General features: G+C 51.4%; 1 protein-coding gene across 3 annotated transcripts in view; it reads left to right on the forward strand.

The window, feature by feature from the left end:
* Positions 1–24,083, forward strand: part of CRTAC1 (cartilage acidic protein 1) — a 134,438-nt gene that overhangs the window by 67,806 nt on the left and 42,549 nt on the right. For all 3 annotated transcript variants that reach the window (XM_079899322.1, XM_079899321.1, XM_079899320.1), the window contains exon 3: positions 14,569–14,765. In XM_079899322.1, coding sequence (XP_079755448.1) covers positions 14,569–14,765 — 197 coding nt within the window. The remainder of the gene's footprint in view (positions 1–14,568; positions 14,766–24,083) is intronic.

Here is a 24,083-nt window from a genome sequence, read left to right on the forward strand (position 1 = left end):
GCCATAGGAAACTAATACAGGGGCTCGTTGCCCCCGCTCGGCCCCAGCGCACACTCCACACACGGGGATTGTCTCACACAGAGGCAGGCGCGGAGGGCACGTGCTGGAATCCTTGGAAAAAGACGTCAAAGGCGCGCACGCACCTCACTCCTGGACATGGGCAAGCAGGCGGGAGTCCTCTCATCTCCAACAAGACCTTTCCAAGGGTGGAGTCTCCCGGTCACTGTGCATTCCTGCTCAGATATCCACTCTCCCCCTGCACCTCATCCCCGACAATCACAACGTTCGGTCGGGTATTTGTAATTCCCAGACTGTCATTTCTGACAACACGTCTGTGTCTCTCTGTTGAGGCCAGTGGCTGTGCGGACGGGAGCCTTATTTGTCGTGCTGCCACCCTTGAGCTTCCTCACTGTCCACATCCGGGCCCGGAGGGGGCTCTCAAGACGAGCAGTCACGCCTCCTCGAGGCAGCTCTCACTACAGCACCTCTGCCCTCGTTTCACTCGACTGTCAGTCTTGAACATTGCGTGTGGAGCTGAGCCAGGTCAGGTGTGTGCTGCCGTGCGGGGCTTGTGTGGTCTGGGGTCCGGCCGGGTCGTGCCATGTTCCTCAGCTGCAGAGACATTCTTCCCCTGGTGGTTCCTCGGCCGCCAGGCTGTGGAGACTTCTCCGTGAGAACCATCTGGCACTGATTTTTCACCTCCACCTTTGAGAATTCCCCAGAGCCACAAAGGAAAGAAGCAGTAACTCTTCTTGGGCCACCACACCTGCTGAGGGACTATATCACATGCTAGCTCTGCACTCACTGGTATAATTTGGAGGGAGCTTAGCCGAAAGGAATCCCTGGTCTAGTCAAAATAATATGTTAGTTCATGAATAGAAGAAAAATAAGGCCTTATGGTGGGGTAAAAAGAAACTAGAATTTGGAATCAAAGGAAGCAAATTCAAGACCCAGCCCTGACACTTTCCAGCGGTGTGATGGGCACATGACTAACCCCTGACCTTAGTTTTGCATTTAAAGGGGAGAGGAGATAAATAATAACCCCACGGGATCGCTGAGAGGATTAAGCCATATGTGTAGGTAAACCAGAAAGCACTAGGCAGCCGCACACGCACCCCACGAGACCATGAGGTCTCTGTGTTTTGAGTCCTGGGATCTGGGCCAGGTTAGCCCTAGCCAGGTACTGTTCCACTAAAGGACTGCCGTTGAGGGCCAGGCTCCTTGCCATTTATTGAAGCTCTGAGTCAAGAGAGATCCCCAGCCAGGCTCCCATCACACGTTGCCCCATCTCCACTTGTACATTGAATTTCAAAAGATGCTGGCTGGTTTTCTCTTATCTCTAAAACAGAGTGTTATGGTCGTGCCTCTTTCTCTCTGAAGGAACCAAATGCAGACATCAAAAGGAGAAGAAGAAAGCTCACGCCATCCCCAGGGGCTGATGCTGGCAGACTCCTAGGCTTGATCTGACCCTTTCCTGACCTGTGTGTGGGGAACAATGTGGGCAGAGCTGCAGAGGTCTGCACCCTGCTGGTCCTGGGAAGGGGTGGTGGGCATGAGGGGGAGGGGGGAGGGTTTATAGGAAAAGGCTAATGAAATGAATCACCAGTTTCCTATCTGCTCTGAGTGGGACGCTCAAGAAGCTGAGCCCTGGGCTGGGCTCTGCTTGGTAGCTCAAAAGAATGAATGGTCCCTTGGAGTGGGAGTCGACTCAGTTCCAGGAGAAGAGCTAGGGAGGGTGACGACAACCTGTCTGTTATTCTTCACCCTCAGGGAGGATGTACATCCACCAGTGTGGTTGGGAGACTCAAATGGGTTGTGAATTCGTCAATAATATAATGCTTCTAGGTATTCACACCATAGCTTGTTCTCTACCTGTTCACCTGGAGCAATGTTGTTATAAACCCCTGGATGGCAGAGATCACGTCCATCCAGATCCTTTTGTACTGGACTCACAACACCGCGTGTCAACTGGTCCTTCCGGATCTTGAGGAGATTGAAAGGACTAGGGCTGGGTCTCACAGTTTGGTGAACATAAAAACCACCCAGGAGTTTGTTTGAAATGCTGATCCCTGGGCTCAGGAATTTGCATGTTTAACAAGTTCACCAGGTATCTCCGAGGTAAATGGTCTACAGGCTACTCTCTGAGGAATACTGATCCAGACTCGCCCTTCTCAGGCTTCAATGTGCACATGAATCACTGTGGCATCTTATTAACATGCAGATTCTGACTCAGAGATCTGAGGCCCAAGATTTTGCATTTTTAACACGCTCCCAAACGTTGCTGGTGCCACCCGTCCCCACCCCCACTTAGAGTAGCAAGGGTCTCTCTACCTGCTGGTCCTCTGCAATCCCGAGGTACCAGTCCCTGCAAGGTCTTTAGTCTAGATGGACGGTTCAAACGTAAAATGTCTGCGTTACCTAAGACCTTAGATTATAGTCACGTACCTTTCATCTGTAATTAAAACAACTGTTTATCTTGAGTTGCCAGTCAGGTAGGTGATTTCTATACTACAAGCACTTTAAGGAATAAATATCTAGGTACATTGGATACTTTCTCACTAATACTTAACACACAACATTTTCTGTCCCTAGAGCTTTAATGCACACTCTCTCCAGCAGCCAGATTCTGATTAGTGTTAATGCGTGGCTAAGGGAATTCAAGCCGTCGTGGCAACAAGGACCCCTCTGAATGAACGCCTTTCATAATTGACAGCTTTATATGTTTTTAAAGCAAGAGTCTCTTCTAGGACTATTTCCTCCAAATCAAAATGAAGAGTTTAATTCATCAGTTAACACTCCATAGCAACTGGAAGGCTTTGCTGCTTCCTCCAACCATTATTTCTCAAGACACAGCCAGGCATGCCTCCATTAGCTGCAGCATGAGGGAAAACTGGAAGGAACTTGATTTTACCGCAGGGAGGGGACAGCCAGGTGCGTAGGGAATGGAGGCCAGCAAGCGGGACGACACCGTCCGCAGGGTCCGGAGAGAGCAAGCGGAGATCCCAGCAGGCAAAGTGGGGACAACGTGTGTGGCCCCTGTACCCTGTGGGGCATGGGTGCAGCGCTCCAGCAGTGACTTGTATTAGCAATTCCAAGCAGATAGTTGTCACGGGGGAAGCTCGTCATCACGAAAAGGGCCTGCACCCAGCTAGAGTCTGGACCAGGACTCTGGGCGGACAGAGCCCTGGGCTAGAAGGACAGGCCTTTTCTAAGTTGAAGCTGGCCGTCTCCATCTGCCCATGAACTGTGAGCCACAGGACCCCACTGGTCCTTGTCTTCACATGACAGCCCTGCCTTTCACCAGCCAAGACCTGTCTGTCCTCTGCCCTCACCAGGGCCTGTGACCTGTGTCTGGTGACCTATGTCTGCTTGCTTGTCCAACCCGGGCATCAGGCCAGGCTGACTGAGGGCAGCCTCCTGTACACCTCGCATCCAGTCCAGCGCCCAGCTCCGGACTTCCTGCCTGCTGGAGAAAACCACAGCTGTCTCTGACCAGACCCTCAGCAAATTCCTGTCGCCTCCATTTCACGGGGCGTTCCTGCAGCTCGATGGGTCTATCATTCAGCTCCTGTCAAACAGGGTAGAAGAACGAGGGCTCCTGGGGGGCTCAGTGAGGCTATCTCTGCTGCAGACAACAGCCATATATTGTGTGCACGTGTGTGCGTGTGTGCGTGCGTGTGTGAGCGTGTGTGTGAGCGTGTGTCTGTGCATGCGTGTGTGTGCATGTGTGTGTATGCGCACACGCAAAACCTGCAGCTGTGTCATAGTTTACACATTTTCTTTCATCTGACCTTGAGGTAGAGCAAATATTATTAGCCCCACTTTATAGATGAGGAAACTGAATCCTCGGGAATGTATGTACACAGGCTCCTTTATCAAACACTGTGATGGAGACTAGAAGTATAAAATACAGTCTAGAACTCCTTGGAGCTCACAGTCTTCTATGCTCAAGGCTACAGAGGTAATAATCATAATAATTCATTCTTTCAAAAGTATTTATCGAGTTCCCGTTACGTGTCAGGTACTAAGTGTAGATGGGAGAAGACAGACTGACTAACTCGGGTTTATTGAGCATTTGCTCCACACTCAGCACTGTGTTGACTACTTTACAGGCTTTATCTTCATCCTTGGCACAACCCGTGGCACAGGAGCTGGTATCAGGAAGCTGAGGCCTGGACCAGCTGGATGACTGGTTCAAGGAGGCCCACACAGCTGGAGAGTTGCAAGCAGGGACGTGCCCTCGGGCAGTCTGGCTTGTGGTCCAAGCTTCTCATTACGGAGCTGTACTGCCTCTCAGCCTTTCTGTTCTAACTTCAGGTCCAGTGTGCTTTCTGCCGTCCCGTGTTGCCCACACAGAGCCCACCTCACTCCCAAGAGAAGATGCTCCCACTGCCTTTTCCCAGCCATTCCAAAGGGCTGGAGGCAGGCAGTCCCCATTCTGGATTCAAAACTCCAAATGCCTGCCCTCACCTGCCCCCACCCTGAGCCAGCCCAACCTGTACTCCACCTCTGCCTGTGCCTCTCCCCAGGCCAGCTCCTGGCACCCTGTCCCGGCCTCCCTGCTGTGATCGCTCCACTGCTGAGATGCTGCTCTCATGAGCATTGGTCCTAGTCAAAGGCTGTCAACCGTAGGCTCCAGCTCCTGGCTCTCAGGATGGACATGTGACTGAAACGGGGCTAATCAGGGCCCTTTCCTGGGGTTTTTCACATCGGAACTGAGGAAAGCAAGCCTGTCCACTCCGTGCTAAGGCTGAGGTGTGAGGCTGAGAGTGTATACAGGTCAGGCCTCGTGAAGAAGGGTGGTGTGAGACGATGAGGCCAACAGAGAAGAGGGGAGAAGCCAGGGGAGAGGAAGTCCTGACGACCTCCTGGTCAGAACCCTGGCTCCAGGCACCCCAAGGCCTCTCTGTTCCCCTGCTCTTCTGGCAGGTTGGACACCTGAACCAGTACTTTCTTCAATTAGTTTCAGGTGGAGTGTTTGCCACTTGCAACCAAAGAGTCCTGATTCACCCAGCCTCCATCTGTCACCTGAATCCCTCCTTTGATAGTGTATGCAATTCCTGCCTCCCTGTCTTCCTCTTTTCTTGAGATAAACATGCCTTGAGGGATGGAGTCATGGTCTTCTTCATCATCATCAACCATCAACATGAACACCATGACTGAGGACCCGTCTTTTCCTGGCATCGTCCTAGGTATGGAGGGGCTAGAGCTGCAAACAGTAGCCTCTGCCTTCTGGTTGCCTCCATGTTCATCAAAATATAAGAAATTCCAAGGGCACAGAGCACGTGCTGAGCACAGATCTTTTTTAGAACAGGGCATAAATCAATCAGTCTGCGTGGAATTTTTACAGAACAGAGACACTCATCACTGCAGATTATTCTGACCTTTCGGTACCAAACATCCCTTTCTTGAAAAACCATCCATCCCTTAGGACAAAAGGTTTTTATCCTTCATCTTAAAGTAACCTTCTTTTTCTTTGCACTGCATTTGTGGGGTCTTTTCCACCCTGGTTAGCTCCTAGTTCAGGATCAAGTGTTTTTGTTTGTTTGTTTGTTTTCTGGGATGCCCTTTCCAGACTTATCCAATTCACTCCCCTGTAAGATCTCCAGCCCCAGATTTCTCATCATGGCTAGAAACCTCCCATTAACAGTCTCCTTTCCTTTAAACTAACGCCTGGCCTCTGGCTATGTCCCCTTCTAGGATACAGTCTGTGAGTCTCCTGTTGGAATGCCTTCCCATATGTTTTCTGGTCCTATTTAACTTCAATGGCTTTCAAAGAATTAAATGCGTAAAAAGGAAAAAGGAGCATTACACACAGTTCCAAAGAAACGATCCATGTTCAAGGTTACGCTTTCAAAATGGGAAACAGATGTGGCTAGAAAGGAAAGAAGAATTCAAAGGAGGAGTAGAAAAATAGGGGTTTCTGGAATCCTTGTATTTCTCATTACCCTTCCACCCTTATGCTCTGCACAGACCCTCAAGATATTCTGAGATCCATGTGTCAACCCAACAGATCCAGGCCTCCCTTGTGTAGACCTGCCTACTGTGAATCAAAAGGCTATCTTAGGGCTTCCCTGGTGGCGCAGTGGTTGAGAGTCCGCCTGCTGATGCAGGGGACGCAGGTTCATGCCCCAGTCCGGGAAGATCCCACATGCCGCAGAGCGGCTGGACCCGTGAGCCATGGCCGCTGAGCCTGTGCGTCCGGAGCCTGTGCTCCGCAGCGGGAGAGGCCACAACAGTGAGAGGCCTGCGTACTGCGCAAAAAAAAAAAAAAGGCTATCTTAGAGAATTCTACTGATTACTGAGTAATGTTTTTTCCTATTTTCCAGAGATAAATTCTTCTTCCCCTTAGGTCTGAAATGATAGGTCATCGTTGTCTACTTTCTTGTCCAAAAATGTAGCTAGTTAAAAACAAGTTATCCTTTCTCACAGTTCTTTGAGTCGGGAATTTGGGCAGGGTCAGCTGGCAGGGGTGGAGGGGTGCTCTGCTCCATGTGACATCAGCTGGTGTCACTCACTCAGCTGCACTGTGTCGTCAGCTTGGCTGGGCTGGAAGGCCCACGAAGTCTTTGCTCATTTATCTGATGCCTCGGTGTTCTTCCACATGGCCTCTCCCTGGGGCTAGATTGGGCTTCCTCAGAGCATGGTGGTCTCAAAGTGGCCGAACTTCTTACATGGTGCCTGGCTTCCCCCAGAGACAACGTGGGAGCTGGTGGGCCTCTTTAAGGCTAGGCCCAGAACTGGCCCACGTTCTGCCAACCGAGTCAAGTCACAAAGCCAGCCCTGAGTCAAGGGAGGCGAAATGGATTCCACCTCTTCATGGGTGGAGTAACACGTCCATACAAAGAGGAAAGAAAAGGATGGCAGCCATCTCTGGATATCAGCTACCGTATCCCTATAACCACTTCACTCAGAGGGCACGTGCTCATTTCTTAACCTTAGATAAACCCCATGTATAGAGCACTGTTCTCATCTTACTTAACTCTTCTCAGTCTCTTTTTTTCCCTGCAGATTATTTTACCTCACAATCTCTATTCTAAGACCTAACACCTTTCTTCCATTCAACTTATACTCTCTCTAAATACTTGTTTCAGAAAACTGTGTGTTCCCAAGTACTGAGCTCAAATTAATTTTTACTAAAGCTTATTTTAATTTTGTGTTCTGTTATGATAACGATGACTTAGAACCTGTAATATGCCCATAATATAAGGCTGACAAGCCTTTAAAATCGTTTCCTGTGAAGAACCAAATGGTAAATATTCTCAACTTTTGGGCCATACAGTCTGTGTTGCAATTACTTAGCTCTGTTGTACAGGAAAAACAGCCACAGAAAACATGTAAATGAATGAGCAGGTCTGTGTTCCAATAAAACTTTATTTACAAATATAAGCAGCAGGCCAGACTTGGCCCAAAGGTCTTGATTTTGCTGATCCCTGCTTTAGACTAAGGGATCAGTTTGTCTTTCAATATATATTTTGTCTAATGATTAGCTGTTTGACTTTCAGAAAGTCACTCTTCTCTGAAATTCACTTCTTCATCTATAAAATAAGGGTATTGAAATAACCAAGAACAAAATAGCCCCTTACACCTGTAGTCCTGAAAATGCCACACATCTTTAAAAACCTTTGAAGGAAATGCCCAGAAAGGCCATAAGATGAGTTGTTTCTCTATGATAATATCTCAGAGCTCTGTTGATATTTCCACGACTTTGTATCTTTCCAGGGATCTCTCTCTTTTTCTCTCTGGGTCTGTGTATCCTCCCTTCTGTGTGTCCCAGTGTCTTTACAGGCCAATCTCTTTATCTGTGTTTACAGTGTTTTTCTCTCTATGCTCAGGGCTTCATTGCCCCTCAGTTTCCATTTTTCTGTATTCTCGTGTGTCTCTCTCTTGCATTCGGATTTATACGTGCATCTGTCTCGTCTCCCTGCATCTCTCCCCTGATTATAACGTTGAATAGCTATATATTTTTCATTATTTTCCTTTTTAATGAAAAAAGTTCCCTATTCTTAGTTTTCAAAGTAGTATATTTTTCAAATTTCAGCCAAGTTTCTATTTATGTACAGTGAGATATCGTGTATAAGCTACGTAGCACAGTATCTAATATATAGTAGGTACCCAATAATCATTGCATCCCTTCATCTGGCTTCCCCTTTATGTAACTGCCTAAATGAGTTTTTTTCATGTAGGTCAACAGTTCTCAACAGAGAGAAAGGCTGGTCCTCTGTCTTTATCTATAATACCTTGTTACTCTCTCTCACCTTTACTCAGGACACCAGCTCCTGGCCTCCTCCTGGTGTCGTTACCATGTTTGTACATAACTTGAGGACTAATGTAAGCAGAGGATCAAAGACCAAGCAAGAGACTGGTGGCTCAGTTGACTTTGCTCGGCCACCCAGTGATGATCTGGTACCTCCCAGAGGCTCCTTCTATTTCGTTCGCTCTGCAAGTATTTATTGAGTGCTTGTTACGCCCTAGGTGATGGGGAGACAGAAGTGAACACAGCAGACACAGTCCCTGCCCTCCTGAAGCTTATAGTTTCCTGGGAGAAATGGGCAATACATAGGTAACCAAACCAGAGTAGGACAGAGGAGGCCGTGACTGGAATACGGAGGAGGAGAAGGTCTCTCCGAGATGCCTTTCAAGGTGAGACCTAAAGGATGAGATGAAGCCGGCCCAGGAGAGAGGTGGAGGGAGGGTGCTCTGGTCAGAGGGCTGGGACCTGCCTGCTGGACCTTTAGGAGCTGAAAGGGAGGTGGTGTGGTGTTATGCGGTCAGCAAGGCAGGAAGCAAAGCGAATATGCTCCCAGGACAGGCGTGATAAAAGGTCTGGGTTTCATTCCAACATAATGGGAAACCACCACAGGGTTTTAGGCAGGAGAATGGCTGATCTGATTTATGTGTTAAAAAGATGACTCTGGCTATGCCGTGGGGGATTTCAACTGGTGGGGGAAGTGGGGAAGCAGAGAAAGGAGGCTCTCCAGAGATGGTAGCAGTGGAGGGGGAAAGAAGAGAAAGGATTTGAAATATTTTAAGAGGTAGAAATGACGGGATTGACTGATGAATTAGATGTGAAGTCAAGGAAGTGGGAGAACCAAGGCTGACACCAGCTTTCTGGCTTTGGTATTTGGATGCCCATTGCAGGGAGGAGCGATCAATAGTTCCATTTTGGTCACATTCCATCGGAGATGACTGTGGCGCATGCAGGGGGAGATGTCAGGTAGGCAGTCGGATATATGAGTCTGAGGTTGGACTGGGGATTTGGGTTGGAGGTATAAATTTGGGAGTTGTCAGTCATGGGGTTGGATATTATCCCCTAGTGAAAGGGGATGGAGAGAGGAGAAAGGGCTCCTGGACCGGGCTTGGGGACTCCAACATTAAGAGGCAGAGAGAGGAGGGAGTGCCTACAAAGAGGAAAAGGAGGGGGAACCAGAGAGAAAGAAGGAAAACCAGAGGAGGACGGCATCCTCAGAGCCAAGAGAGCAGAGTGTTATAAGAGGCAAGTGGCCGAGAGCCCAGGCCACTGTGCCAGATACAGCCGAGGGTCCCCAGGAGATGGGACAGAAAGGGCATCCCTATTTGTGGCCTCATGAAAGCCACCAATGGCCATAACAAGGGCAGCTTTGCTGGAGTTGGGCGGGGGTGGAATGTGGATAGCAGGTGGGGTAAATTGTCGGTAAGAAAATGGAGAGCACTTGTAAAGAAATCTCTTTGAGTTTAGTGACAAAGGGGAATGAAGAAATATTCCAGCAGAAGATGAGAGGTCACAGGTGGGATGTTTGGGGATGAGAAATGTTAGTGTGTGTTTGGAAACTCGAAGTGATCACTATAGAGAGTGAGAGCTTGTTCCTCGGCTTTTTTTTTAAGTAACGATGAGAACTTATAATTGTGTAACCTCTTCACAGTTTACCAAGCGTTATCATAACACACACTGTCTCTTATCCTCACAGAGTTATAGTTGAGGAAGCTGAAGCTTAGAGGAATTGAGTGACAGGCTCAAGGTCAGAGCCAGGAAGTGGCAGGCCCAGGACCCCACGCCCTGGCTGCTCTTCTTGGCCTGACCCCAAGGCCCCTCCCTGTCGACAGTGGACCAGCGTGAAAACTGGGCGGCACTCACACGAGGATGGGTTGTGCCCCGCTGGTGTCTCGCAAGCAGATTTTTAAATTTCCACTGAGCCAATCACTTGTGCCTGCTGGCCCAGCCTTTGATATTATGAAGTCGCAGCTGCTTTTCGAGAACACAGGACCCTGTCCCACTTCCTAAGCCTGTTTTTTTTTTTTTTTTGCGGTACACGGGCCTCTCACTGTTGTGGCCTCTCCCGCTGCGGAGCACAGGCTCCGGATGCGCAGGCTCAGCGGCCATGGCTCACGGGCCCAGCCGCTCCGCGGCACGTGGGATCCTCCCGTACCAGGGCACGAACCCGCGTCCCCTGCATCGGCAGGCGGACTCTCAACCACTGCGCCACCAGGGAAGCCCCCTAAGCCTGTTTAATTGAGCTTCAAAGCCTCCTGAATTTCTAGAAGTGCCCAACAATCTCGGGCAGTGTCAGAGAGAGGAAACATGAAATCCCACGTCCTTCACATCCATCGTCCTCGACTGGTGGGAACTGCAGCCCCAGAAGGACCGTGGTGGGACTGTGGCTGACCTCTGAACATCAGTCTCCACACCTGTAAAATCCTAGGATCGTCATGAGGATGAAGTGAAGTAGTGGGCGTGAAGTACTCAGAAGGGTGCTTGGCGCGTGGTGGCTGCTCTGCGAATGCCGCCCGTGATTATTTTCCTTTATTGCTCACTCACTCACTCACTTTTATGACAGACACTTGCTGGGCATCTTCTCTCTGCCAACTATGGCTCTAGGCACAGCAAACACAGAGCTGTATCCACATGCTTCCTCGGCTCAAGAAGCATATGTTTTAATGAGGGGAAGTGATGTTGGAACACAAACAACTCTGCCTCGTGGTAATAAGCAAGGTGCAAAACGCTGTGGGTGTCCAGGGAAGAGAAGATCACATGTAGCCCAGGCAGCTGGGGCAGGCTTCGTGTGAGGAGCGCAGGGCGGGGTGGGATGGAACCAACTGGAGCGTCAGCCCCATGCAGAAGAGGGGGAGGGGATAAGCCTTCTTCATGCAGAAGAGGGGGAGGGGATAAGGCTGGCTGTCCTGGGGGGAGATTGTGAGAGGCTTGGATATCAGTGCAGCAGACCCAGCCAGGTGGGTGGGGGGAAGGGGTGGCAGCTCCGTGCCCCACCTCTCAGCCTTGCACCCCGTGTTGCTGGGACCCCTACCTAGGAGCCCTTGGTCTGGCTTTGTGTCTGTAGTCCCTTGGGGGGGGGGCGGGTGGTGGGACGCAAGGGGACAGAGTGTCAGGATTCATCCCAGGCTGCCATGTAGGCTTGGGAGGACTCTGCGGCACGTGCTCACTCTGTAACAGATGGAGGATTTGAGCCAGCCTAGTACCCCGACCCCTCTACACCTTAGGGAGTACACTGGAACTAGCACCCCCAAGTCCTTCAAACAAGAGATGGTCCAGGGCCATCCACTCCCCCAGGGCCACCACCATGGGAGCAGGGACCTTGTGTGCACGCCCATCACCCCCCATTCAGGGTGAAAGGACTGGCCTCCAATAAGTGCAGAGGCCATGGCCTCTCCCCCCACTGGGGGTGGTAAAGACATTCTCCTTGGGGGAGACCCAAGGGACAGGGGGTGCGAGGAGGGGTGTCAGTGCTGGACTTCATGTGGAGGCTCCTCAGCCGTAGCCTGGGGGGGCCACGCCCGCTCTGTCCGTCTCCCGAGGTGGGTTAGACGCAAGGCACTATTGTTTCAAGAGCATTAGACTAAGAAGTGCTCTCACACGGCTTCTAGGCCAGTGGCTCTGGAATGCCTTGTTTAAACAACATTTTATGGAACGTGACGCATAAAAGAAAATGCATCGACATAGAAATGCTCTGGATGAAGCTGAGAGGAGAGGGCAGAAGCCCGTCCCCAAGACCGCGTTTGTCCACGCACTTTGTGACCCTCTGATTTCGTCCCACTCTCGTTTTGCAGAAGAGAAACTCAGAACCTAGATTGGGGAACTGACCAGCCTAAGGTCACAAAACTAACCTCTGGAAGAGGCAAGACCTGCAGAGAAGCAAATGAAATCAAGGCTGAGAAAGTGTTTCATAAACTGTAAAGTGCGATAGAAATGTAGGGTCATTATCTCCACTTCATGTGAAGTTCTTGGGCATTTCCCATGTCGCTGCTTTGAGAGAGGCCACCAGAAGAAAAAAAAATGCAGAGGACAGAGAGTGTTGGCATCATAGGCAGTGTGGAAAGAGCACAGGGTTGGACCTGGAGACAGTTAGAAGCCTAGTGCTGCCATGTACGAGCTGTGTAACCTCACTTTGCCTCTCTGACCCTCTATTTCCTTTTCTAGAAAAATGCCTTCTCTACCTTCTTTCTGGGATCACTAGGGCTCAGGTGAGGCAACGCATGGGAAAGTGCTTTTAGCAAGGCCTAGCGCCGCAGCACTGTACTATCTTGTGAGGAGCAGCAGTGGTAGTAAACAGTAAACTGTAGTATCTTGTGAGGAGCAGCAGTGGTAGTAAACAGTAAACTGTACTATCTTGTGAGGAGCAGCAGTGGTAGTAAACAGAAGACCTGGAGGCTTTGAGGCTCAGGGTTTAGCACCCACGAGGCCCCTCCTGCCCCTGGGGGCTGGAGCCAGCTGCTGACGGTGCTGGAACCCAAGTGTTCCATCTCTGCCGCCTAGACACGTCCCATAGGTCATGCCGCGCCCTCAATGCACAGCCCTCAGACGCTCTTTGTCACGGTGTCTGAGGCGCAACCTCCCGTTACCGAGCGCTGACTCAGCCCCCAGTAAGCTCCGTCTCCCCTTCCGCACACTGTGGCTGCCAGAAGGCGCGTGGCCAGTCACTCAGCATCCCCCAGACTTCACTGGCTCTGCATCTTGGTGACAAAGGGCTAAATTGGTTCTGTTTCAGGAAAGCAAGAAGTGATTTCTCTCAAAGACCTTGGAGGGTTCTTTCCTCCCTCCCCACAGTGTTTTCGGCTGGGGACCGTCCAGAGGCTGGCAGCTGAACTTCACTCGGGATGTACACGCTCAGGTTCAAACAAAGGCAGTAGCCCGGGGACTAATGGATGGGGGGTGGCCAGGTTCCTTTGGAGAGCCTGACAGGTGTTCCAGGAGGAGGGAGGAGTCCAGACATTCCTGGCTGTGCTGCCTGGGGTGACCTTGGACACACCACTTTCTCCACATGGGAAGGCAATGGGAAGAAATCGACCACGGGACACCTAAGCCCTTATGACTCAGACATGGGCTCTGAGGATCCACTCATTCAATCAGTCAGCAAGGATTTACTGAGCACCTATTGTGTGCCAGGCATTGTGCTAGGTCCTGGGGGACAAAACAGACAAAAAGTTCTGCCCTTGTGGAGCTGACATTCTAGCAGGACCAGACAGAGAAGGAAGAGCTAAATGGGAAGCTAGAGACCGGTCAACCGGTGGTAAAAAGCCGTGGGAAAGAGAGCATGGGTGAGGGGCAAGGGTACGGGGTGACGGTGGTTGCAGGTTTCAGGAATGTGGGCAGGAAGGCCTCTCAGAGAAGGGAAGATTGCGTGAGGGCCTGAAGGACATGAAGGAGGGAGACAGCCATGTGGGTACCTGGAAGAAAAGTATCCTGGGTGGAGGGAACAGCAAGTGCGAATCTCTGAGGCAAGAGCAAGCGTCAGGGAGGTCGCGTGGTTGCAGGAGAGTCAGACGAAGAGAGGTGAGGACTGAGGAGGTCTGTAGTGTTTTCCTTCCAGTGCCTCGGACAAAGCGATCCAGCAGGTCCACCTGATGGCTTTAGATGCATTTGTAATCTCCTGTCTGGGATGCCAGTTTCATCCTACTGTTTAAATGCTGGGACTTTCTGTCAAGAGAGAGTCATTCCAGACCTCAATGACAAAGCCTTCTGTGCTTCCAGAATTCACTCCAGGTCCCTTGGGTTAGCAGAGAGGGCCTGGGTTTGAGTTCCAGCACCTGATGCTTACTAGCTGCGTTACCTTGAGAAGGGCACTCAACCTCTCTGAGCCTCACTTTCCCTGATGAAGTTCATCAGTTGCCTCACCTGCAAAATGGGTTAATAATGCAGACTCCATGCCTACCTCACTTGATTGTTGTTAAATTTAAATAAATGAGATCATAAATATGAAAGTGCCTTTTACATTGAAATGAGCAAGATAAATGTCAGGGGGTTTATTTCAGCAAAGCCTGTGGTAAGGGGCTTATCACTGACTGCCCACTGCCCTCCACCACCCTGCTCCTTGTTTGCATCCCACGTGGGACCTGCTGACTCTCACTTTGCTTCGGTGCACATCTGATTCAGGGACACTCGTCAAATACCCGGGGACCCCAAGGCAAGGCTGCCAAGGGTTCCCCAGGAATACAGCAGCTCCCCAGGAACGTTCCGGGCCTGATTTGTCCCCACATAGACCTGTCCGGGAATACTCTGAGCCCACTGCTCTGGTCGGATAGAGCCAGGTGGGCCCAGCTCCTCCCCGCAACGTCCCCTCCCCCTTCCTCCTCCAGGTACAATGGACCCAACCTGGTTCTGAAGTACGACCGGGCCCAGAAGCGGCTGGTGAACATCGCGGTGGACGAGCGCAGCTCCCCCTACTACGCGCTGCGGGACCGGCAGGGCAACGCCATCGGGGTCACAGCCTGCGACATCGACGGGGATGGCCGTGAGGAGATCTACTTCCTCAACACCAATAATGCCTTCTCCGGTAAGGGCTGGGGGCCTTGGGCCTCCCCTGGCCCCCACCTTCTTCCTCCCGGCACTAGGTTACTGTCCCCGGCTTCCCCAGGACCTCACTCCATTCCAACAGAGACAGCCCCAGGAGGCTCCGTTCTTCTCTTACACATGAAGCTGTTTCTCACCTCCCAGCCCCTGGAGAGGGAGGCCTTGAGCAGAAGACCTGTCCCCTCCCTCGGACTTTATGTCCTCCTCACCTCCCGTTCCGAGCGGCAGCCCGGTCCTCCTAACTGACCCCTCCTCCCTTCTCCCCGACTCGGTGGCTCAGCCACTCAGCGCTTCTCACTCCCGTAGCTCGCAGACGACTCCCTGGCATAGCCCTCCGTGCTGCTTCTAGGGAACTTTCTAAAATGCTTTGAAATCCTTCAAAGGCCCCCATAGCTTTCAGCTGAGCTCATTTTTTCACCCCACATTCCTGCAGAGCACCTACAGCACGCCAGACCAGAGGCGGTAGGTGCTGGGGGTACAACTTGGTGGAAGACAGATCTGGGGCCTGTCCTGGCCCAGAGTGCCATCCCAGTCACTTCGGCTCTTGTGTAAATGCGGGTTCTGACTCAGCAGGCCTGGCTAGGCCCTGAGATCCTGCACTGCTAACATGCTCTCAGGCTGTGATGCTGCTGCTTGTCTAGGGACCACACTTTGAGTGTGAGGTCCTACACACCAAGGAATGGCTGAGAGAAACTGATACCCAGAGGCTACATGATAGCAAGAGTAACGATAACAACTAATACTTAAGTAGCACCTACTGTGTGCCGGGCCACGACCTGAGCACTTTGTATTCATCACCTCATTTAAGTCTCACAATAGCTCAGTTAGGTGGGTACTGGTGTGGCCCACTTTATAGTTGAGGAAACTGAGGCACAGTGAGGTCATATGACTTGCCCAAGGCCACACAACTTGTAAGTCCCAGGATTCAAACCCAAGTGTTTGACTCCAGATCCATCCTTTTAATCAACACACTCTGTGGCTTTACTCAATCCGACGCCCTCGGGGCCTAGTGGAGAGCCAGGCTCATGGTTGGTGCTCAGTGTTTCATGAGTTGGGGGACTGTGTTCTTGGGGCTGCAGGTGGAAGTCTACTCCCTTGGGGCCATAACATCTGCAGGGAAGTCCCAGGCCATGGCTTCCTCCTGAAGGATGCAGGGCCCAGTGCCCCTTTGGGGCCAGGTTGGACATGCACTGCACTATTCCAGATGGCAGCAGCCTTTCGGGTTGGTCTGAACAACACCTTGTGGTTCAGACCTGTGAATTCACCATTCAGGACCCTCCCAACCTCCTGGAGGCAGGTGACCGCCTGGCTATGGGGACCACCTTCCCTGCTCCCATAGACACACACACACACACACACACACACACACACACACACACACACACACACACACACACACACACACACACACACACACACACACACACACACTGGCTTTACCCTGGGCGCATAATGCTGCCCCTGCTGGTTGCTGAGCCCAAGCCAGGATCCAGCCCCAGACTGCCCCTGCTGTTGAGCCCTGCCATGTGCATGAATGGCGAGGGAAGGGGTTGGGGCTGGTGCCAGGGGCAGGGGCAGGCGGAGCTGACTGGCTGACAGCCAGCTTTGTGCAGCCGAGAAACAATGAGCCACAGCCCCAAGTGGTGTTTTATGGGTTTTCATCTCATCTTGCCACCAAGTGAGGCCTGAGAGATAGTAATTATCCCACACAAATATCAGGACACGATTACCCAGCTGGATTCACTGCCCGCTCTCCAGCCAAGCCAAGACTGGATTAGGACACAATTAATTGATGGGCTGATCAACCTTTAATGTGGGGCAAGGTCAGGAGGGGAACAGCAGCAAGGGACGGCTGTGGAAGGAGGGAGTGCCCAGGAAGATGCTGGAGGGACGCAGAAATGGGGAGAACTGTGGAAGGAGGTGTTTAACGTGGGCTCAGCAGGCACTGTGCCAGAGGAAGGGGACAGACTCTTCTACTCACTGAGTGCGGAGCACCGGGGCTGGGACCCGACCGTCAGGGGTCTTGAAGCGGCTGCCCTCCCACGCTCTTAGAGCATTTCATCGGGAATCCTCGAGCAGCGGTGCTCAGCCCAGGCTGCACACTAGGATCTCCTGAGGAGCTTTAACGTGCCCAGTTCCCAAGGAGCATCCCAGTCCAGTCCAATCTGAACCTCTGGAGGCGGGACCCAGTTATCAGATTGGAAAGCTTTCCAGGTGATTCCCTCGTGCAGTCGAGGTTGACAGCAATACCCCAGAGTCATGTTGGTTCCGTGCTCAGCCTCACCATCACCCCATTTACTCACTAATGTATTCACTCATTGAGTAAGTATTTACTGAGCACCTACCGTATGCCAGGCACTGTTCTAGGCACTGATGATGCCCCAGTGAATGTAACACAAAAATCCTGCCCTGTCTCTCCAGTGCAGTCTTATATTTCTCTAGGAATCTGACTCCACTCTCCTAGCCACTAAGTTCCTCAAGGGCAAAGTCCATGTATTGGTTATTTTGTGCCTCCCTCTGGCCCAGCCAGAACTTGAACATCCTAAGAGTACAATTAAAACTTGATAAATAAATCCGGAAAAACAGGCACAAGCATTTGGCCTGAGAGAAGGTTTAACAACAGAGGGAAGACAAGAAGAGGCAGGCAAATGGAGCCCCCAGGAAGGTTCCTCTGGGAGAGGCTGGCGCTCGGCCCCCAGAGCTGGGGTAAGGGTGACACTGCCCCCCAGCCTCGGCCCCAGGCGTGCACCTCCCAGTGACCGTCTGTGGGTTTGAGGGATGTCTGTGGGTTTGAGTTAATCTTTCAGTTGAGTGATTCGATTGATTCATCGACAGTGGGTGGGGTGTGGAGCCATTTGTGTCAGGTCAGCACTTCCCTGGGTCCAGCTGGCATGACGCTCAGCCATTGCCACCCTGCCCACAATGAGGAACTGGCGATCCTCTCCAGGAGCCCCAGCCAGCCCACACCTGCCCATGGCTTATGACTGGGGGCTGCTTTAGCCTGTGCCCAAGCGTTGGAGAGACCTCTGGAAGGACGGACCCACCCTGTCCCTCAGCCAGCTTTTAGGATGTCAGCACTGGGGTCCTGCGTCCTGGCAGTGTCCCGTGGGAGTCAGTCTGTACAAACCTGGGACGTGCCCCTCACCTAATGGGTGACCTTGGGCAAGATGCTTGACCTCTCTCGGTCTCAACCCCTTCACCTGTATGTAGTACAGGAAAATCATATCAACTTCATAAGTTCAACTTCCTCCTGTAGCCCCACAGACTGTATCCAAAGTCTTTACCGTCACCCACCACACCCCTCCGGCTGTGAGCCAGTCGCCCTTCTGGCTCCGTTTCCTCCACTCTTCCTCTTGCTCGCCGCTTTCCTACCCGAGGCCTTTGACTTGCTGTTCCCTCCGCCTAAAATGCTTTTCCCACCGTTGTTCTCAAGGCTCACTCCTTCCCTTCATTCAGGCCCTTTCTCAGATGAGGTCTTCCCTGAAAGCCTTAAGACTGTACCCTATCACTCCCTACGCCCTTAACTTGCTTTATTTCTCTTCAGAGCACTTACTGCTGTCTGAAAATATGTTATATATTTGTTTGTTGTTCATCTCTTCTACTCTTCTGCTAAACACCATGGGGACAGAAACTTTGTCTTGTTTTCTGTTGTATCTCTAGGACCAAAGAAATACTTATGTCACTTAGTAAACATTTTTTTAAATTTTTATTTATTTATTTATTTTGACTGTGTTGGGTCTTCGTTGCTGCGCGCGGGCTTTCTCTAGTTGCAGCGAGTGGGGGCTTCGTTGCGGTGCGTGGGCTTCTCATTGCGGTGGCTTCTCTTATTGCAGAGCATAGGCTCTAGGCACGCGGGCTCAGTAGTTGTGGCTCGCGGGCTCAGTAGTTGTGGCTCACAGGCTTAGTTGCTACGCGACATGTGGGATCTTCCCCGACCAGGGCTTGAACCCATGTCCCCTGCATTGGCAGGCGGAGTCTTAACCACTGCACCACCAGGGAAGCCCATAAACATTTAATATATATATTTGAATGAACAGCTGAGATAATGAATGAAAAGTACTTATTATGGTGTCTAGGACCTAATCCATGCTCTCTAAGCTATGGCTGTCATAATTCTGTGGCTTGAAGAAAGGCAGAGACTTTAGAAACGTCCTGGATGGAGGGGCCACAGGCCTCCCTCCTGGCCGCCTGAAGAGAGAGACTCTTGGAGCAGAAAGAGAAAAGGACCATCATGTAAATAAGACACCACACAGATGAGGGTATCAGGTAGGCACAGCTCAAGGGTTAAGAACTGGAAAGTAGTAAGAGGGAGGGAACAGAGGAAGACCGACCACAATCCCAAGAGGCCTGGAGCAGGAAAGCAGCGTACAGCTTAACTGACCTAGAAGAGTACTAGCCAGTGTGTTTCAGGCAACACTACTCTGTAAAAAACCAGGTAGGGGTGTGTGCAGGACAGACGGACAAGAGGCCCACTCCAACACCCCCTCCACATCCAGGAGCCCAGGACCTGCTGCAGCTCCTGCCCAGAGCCCATCCCTCAGAGTTCCTGCACTGGCTACTCCAGCTGCTGCTCCGCGTGGCCCTGAGCTCTCCTGCCCGCGTGACCTGGCCTGGGGTAGTAGGAGTGTGGTGCTGAATGGGTCACTGTGGACTGTGGGCCCCACACCCTACCTTATTTATTAACTCATTCAGTTCAGCAGGATGGTCACTGACCCTCCGCCATCTTCAATCTACACATACCTCCCTCCCTTTCTACACAAATAGTAGCACGCTCTGTTCACAGTACTGCCCCTTACTTTTTTGTTTGACAATCAGCTTTGGACAGTATTTCACAGCAGCACACAGAGAGCCTTCTCATGCTTTTTATGGCTGTATAGTACTCCGTTGTATAGATTTGCCATTTGTTGAATTGGCCTCTGTTGACGAATAGTTAGATTGCTTGCAAACAGTGCCACCGAATGAATAAGCTTGTACAACATGCCATTCTCCACAATTCCAGCTGTATCTGTAAGGTAAGTTCATAGAAATGGAATTGCTGCATCGAAGGAATATACAGGGGTAGTTTTGATAGGCATGGCATGTCCTTCAAAGGGACAGTCCTAATTACACCCCTATCAGCCCTGATACCAGTGAGCCTTTCCCACCCCAATAGTGTCACCAATACATGTCATCATTTTTTAAAATATTTGCTAATCTAATAGGAAAAAAATTGGGATCTAAGTGTAGTTTTAATTTTTCTTAAAATGAGCGAGGCTGAACATATTTCTTTATATTTGAGTCTCTTTTTTCTATTGATTATCAGCCTTCTTCGTACTGATTTGTAACACCTCTTTATAAATTAGGGAAACCAGCCCTCTGTCTGTCATACAAGTTGCATATAGTTTCCTCTTGTTTGTCATTTTTCTTTTGTCTTCGCTCACGGTGGGGTTTGCAGTGCAGAACATTTTTCCTTTTATGAACTTGGATTTATGACTCTTTTCTCGGATGGCTTCTGAGCTCCATATTATACTTAGGCCTTCAGCAGGGCTTCTGGAACCTCTCAGAGAGGAGGCTTCAGTCACTGTGCCAGAGAGAAGAACGGAAATCGGGGGCGCCTTGCACTTCCAGGCTCTTCTGCCCCCCACAGCAAATGAGTCTGCCTTGAGAGGTCACCACTGTCCACAGCTCTTCACTCAGGCCCAGTCCTGCTGCACCCAGATGCTCTACACCTCGCTTCTCAAAGCAGCTTTCGCAGCCCAGCACTGGCAACAGCTGGAAGCTCATAAATTTGCAGAATCTCAGGCCCCACCCCAGACTGACTAGACCAGAATCTGCATTTTACCAGGATGGCCAGGACTTCCTGTGCCTGGTAAAGCCTGACATGCACTAACCCTGAGGCTCCACCCTCTTTTCCTAGGATCCTCTAAGCCCTAAAATGGATCCTAGGGTCCCTGATCTCCAGCCGTGTTTCCCTTGGACACAAGGCCCAGATTTTCGGCTCCCCCAGCATGATCCCATTTGGGGAGACGAGCGCATGAACTGCTCAGGCTCCCCGCCCCCATCCCCACTGTGCCTCATTCCCACGTGGCCCCAGAAGAAGCAAGGATGGGATGAGGCTGTCAAAGCAGCATCATAGAGAGCATGGAGGGCTTCCCTGGTGGCGCAGTGGTTGAGAGTCCGCCTGCCGATGCAGGGGACGCGGGTTCGTGCCCCGGTCTGGGAAGATCCCACATGCCGCGGAGTGGCTAGGCCCGTGAGCCATGGCCGCTGAGCCTGCGCGTCCGGAGCCTGTGCTCCGCAACGGGAGAGGCCACAACAGTGAGAGGCCCGCGTACCGCGAAAAAAAAAAAAAAAAGAGCATGGAGCCCTGAAATCCATTTCCTCGGTCCTAACAAAAAATGCGGTTCCTCGGGAGCCAGGACTGCCCTCCACCAGCCCCCGCCCAGCTATTTATTTCCTTATTTTTAGTGTCTGCTGTGCAGCAAAGTGAATCAGTTATACATATACATATATCCCCTCTTTTTTAGACTGTCTTCCCATTTAAGTCACCACAGAGCATTGAGTAGAGTTCCCTCTGCTATATAGTGTGTTCTCATTAGTTATCTATTTTATACATAGTAGTGTATATATGTCAATCCCAATCTCCCAATTCATCCCACACACCCCCTTCCCCCTTTGGTAACCATAAGTTTGTTCTCTACATCTGTGTCTCTATTTCTGCTTTGCAAATAAGTTCATCTGTGCCATTTTTCCAGATTCCACATATAAGCGATATTATATGATATTTGTCTCTTTCTGACTTACTTCACTCTGTATGACAATCTCTAGGTCCATCCATGTCTCTGCAAATGGCATTATTTCATTCCTTTTTATGGCTGAGTAATGTTCCATTGTGTATATGTACTACATCTTCTTTATCCATTCCTCTGTCTATGGACTAGGTTGCTTCCATGTCCTGGCTTTTGTAACTAGAGCTGCAGTGAACATCAGAGTGCATGCATCCTTTCGAATTATGGTTTTGTCTGGATATATGCCCAGGAGTGGGATTGCTAGGTCATATGGTAGCTCTATTTTTAGTTTTTTAAGGAATCTCCATACTGTTCTCCATAGTCTGCCCAGCTCTTTAATATGTGGTGGGGGGCTTTGCAGTCAGACCCTAGTTGGAGGCTCGGCATTGCCACTTAACAACAGCTGTGCATTAGGTAAACGGTTCAATCCTCTGAGCCCAATTTCTCTCTGTAAAACAAAGAAACTGTCTTCCTGATGCGACTGTGGAGAGGACCAACTGAGCTAATGTGGGTGATGCACTCGGCAGAGGTTCATCGGATTTCTCTCTTCTCCCTGGGGTGGAAGAAGAAAGATTGAGAAGGAAGAAAGACTGGTCTTTCCCTTCCGCCCCAGCTCCAGCCTCACTGCTCTGCAACCTGCCATCCCTCATGGCCAGCGAACCCTTGGGCATGCCTTCTCGGCGACCTTATGATCCCCTCAAAGGCCAAGCTCCTGCTTCCACCCTCGGCTGGCCCAGTGTCCCTGCTTCCATCACTAACCCCGCACTGTGGACTGGCTCTGATCCGCCAGACCGAGCCACGCCCTCCCGCCCCTCCTTCTCCAGCCTCCTGCACCCAGAGCTTCTTCCCCACTTTCCCTGTAGCATCACCCGGGATCGTGCCTGAGCTACTCCAGAAGCAGCCTCCCCACTTCATTTTCCCCACTGTTAGCCCACACCTCACTCCACTGCCAGGTGAATCTTCCAGAAACACTGTCTTCCCCAGATCAGAAACCACCCATGGCTCCTTCACCCTCAGTGCTGGATTAGCGGCTATCTCCTGGCCTGCCATGCTGTCCCTCCTGCACCTGCACAAACCCTCCCCTCTAGGCAAACTCAGTGTCCCCTCTGTGCCTTTGCCGATGCTTCCCCACCTGGCCTTAGCACCGCCCCTCCTCTCTGCCTAACGGGCAGTGGAGTGAGTGCTCAGAAGCACAGGCTTTGGAGTCAGAAAGACCTGGGTTTGACTCTGTCTCCACCACCCACTGGCTCTTGGGCAACTGAAACTCTCTGCCCCTCAATTTCTCCATCTGTGAAATGGGGCTACACCACTTTTCAAGGTGCCTGAGGGGTTTAGGCAAGATGATGATTGTAAAAAAACAAGAAGTGCTTCACGCAGAGCCTGGTTATCCTAAGTGCTCTGCACGCTGGAGCCGTGCTGTTGTTACTCTGATGCTTTGGTTCAGGTGCCTCCTCTGTCACGAAGCCCTCCCTGATCACTGTGGCCTGATTTCACAGCATCTCCGTGGTGTACTGTCCTGTTGTCTCTGCGGGGCTCTGCTAGTTGGGGGATCATAGGCAAGTCCCCTTGCCTCTTGTGCCTCAGGTCCTTCATCTGTAAATTGGTCCTGAAAATAGTACCTACCTTGTGGGCTTGTGGCGAGGGTTAGTGAGTGAATGTGTGTGAAGCGCCTGGCACGTAGAAAGCTCCGTAGGAATGTGAAGTAGTATTAGTTTTACCGCAGTCCCATGGCATCGCCTCTGCCTATCCCTCCTGTCATCAAATGAACTATTAGTGCCCTGAGTGAGGGACTGAGACTCCTACTTCCATGAGGCCTCCCCCAGCACCCAGCAGGGAGTGGTGGGCCCCTGAGCCTCCTCCACTTGGCCTTCTCAACTGGCCACCTGGCGACAACTGCTGGTTCCACTGAGCTCTGAGACCTTCAATGCTCCCTTAATGCCAACAGGCCAAAGTCTGGGTGGGAATGGAAGTCCTCAGATGTGCCTCTCAGAGGGGCCGTGACCTCCAGAGCCCCCTACCCTGCCCTCGAATGCCCTGTTTCTCCCAGGCCTCCGGGCTGTAGGAGTCACCCCCAGGGACTCGGGAGAGCCCCTCTCTCCTACAACTAACAGCCTCTCTTCTTCCCGAGCTGCTGCCCCCGACTCAGTGAGGGGCCCCAGGGCAGAGTGCAGCTACAAGGAGCCAGAAGGTGGGATTACACGCTGACATGGGCCAGGGGCCAGTGCTGGGTGTTTATTGCCAGTGCCATCGACCCACACAGCTCACTGTTTATCTGTCTTCCTGACACACCTAATTACCCAGGTTGCAGCTGCCAGAGCGTTTGCTCTTCCTAAATCACAGGCTCCCATCCCTCCTGTCGCCCAGGCCTCCAGGCCTCTGCCTGCAGAAGGGCTGCCATTGATTTTGCCGTTCCCATTTATGATCTACAAGGCTGTGCATCACTGCTGCACATTCTACCTTAGTTTATTCTTCTGGGCGTCCCTGGTCAGCTCAGAAGTCAGGAGGCTGGAAGCAGGGAAGAGGCTAACAGTACG

Source organism: Stenella coeruleoalba (assembly GCF_951394435.1).
Source record: "Stenella coeruleoalba genome assembly, chromosome: 16".
Lineage (NCBI taxonomy): Eukaryota > Metazoa > Chordata > Mammalia > Artiodactyla > Delphinidae > Stenella > Stenella coeruleoalba.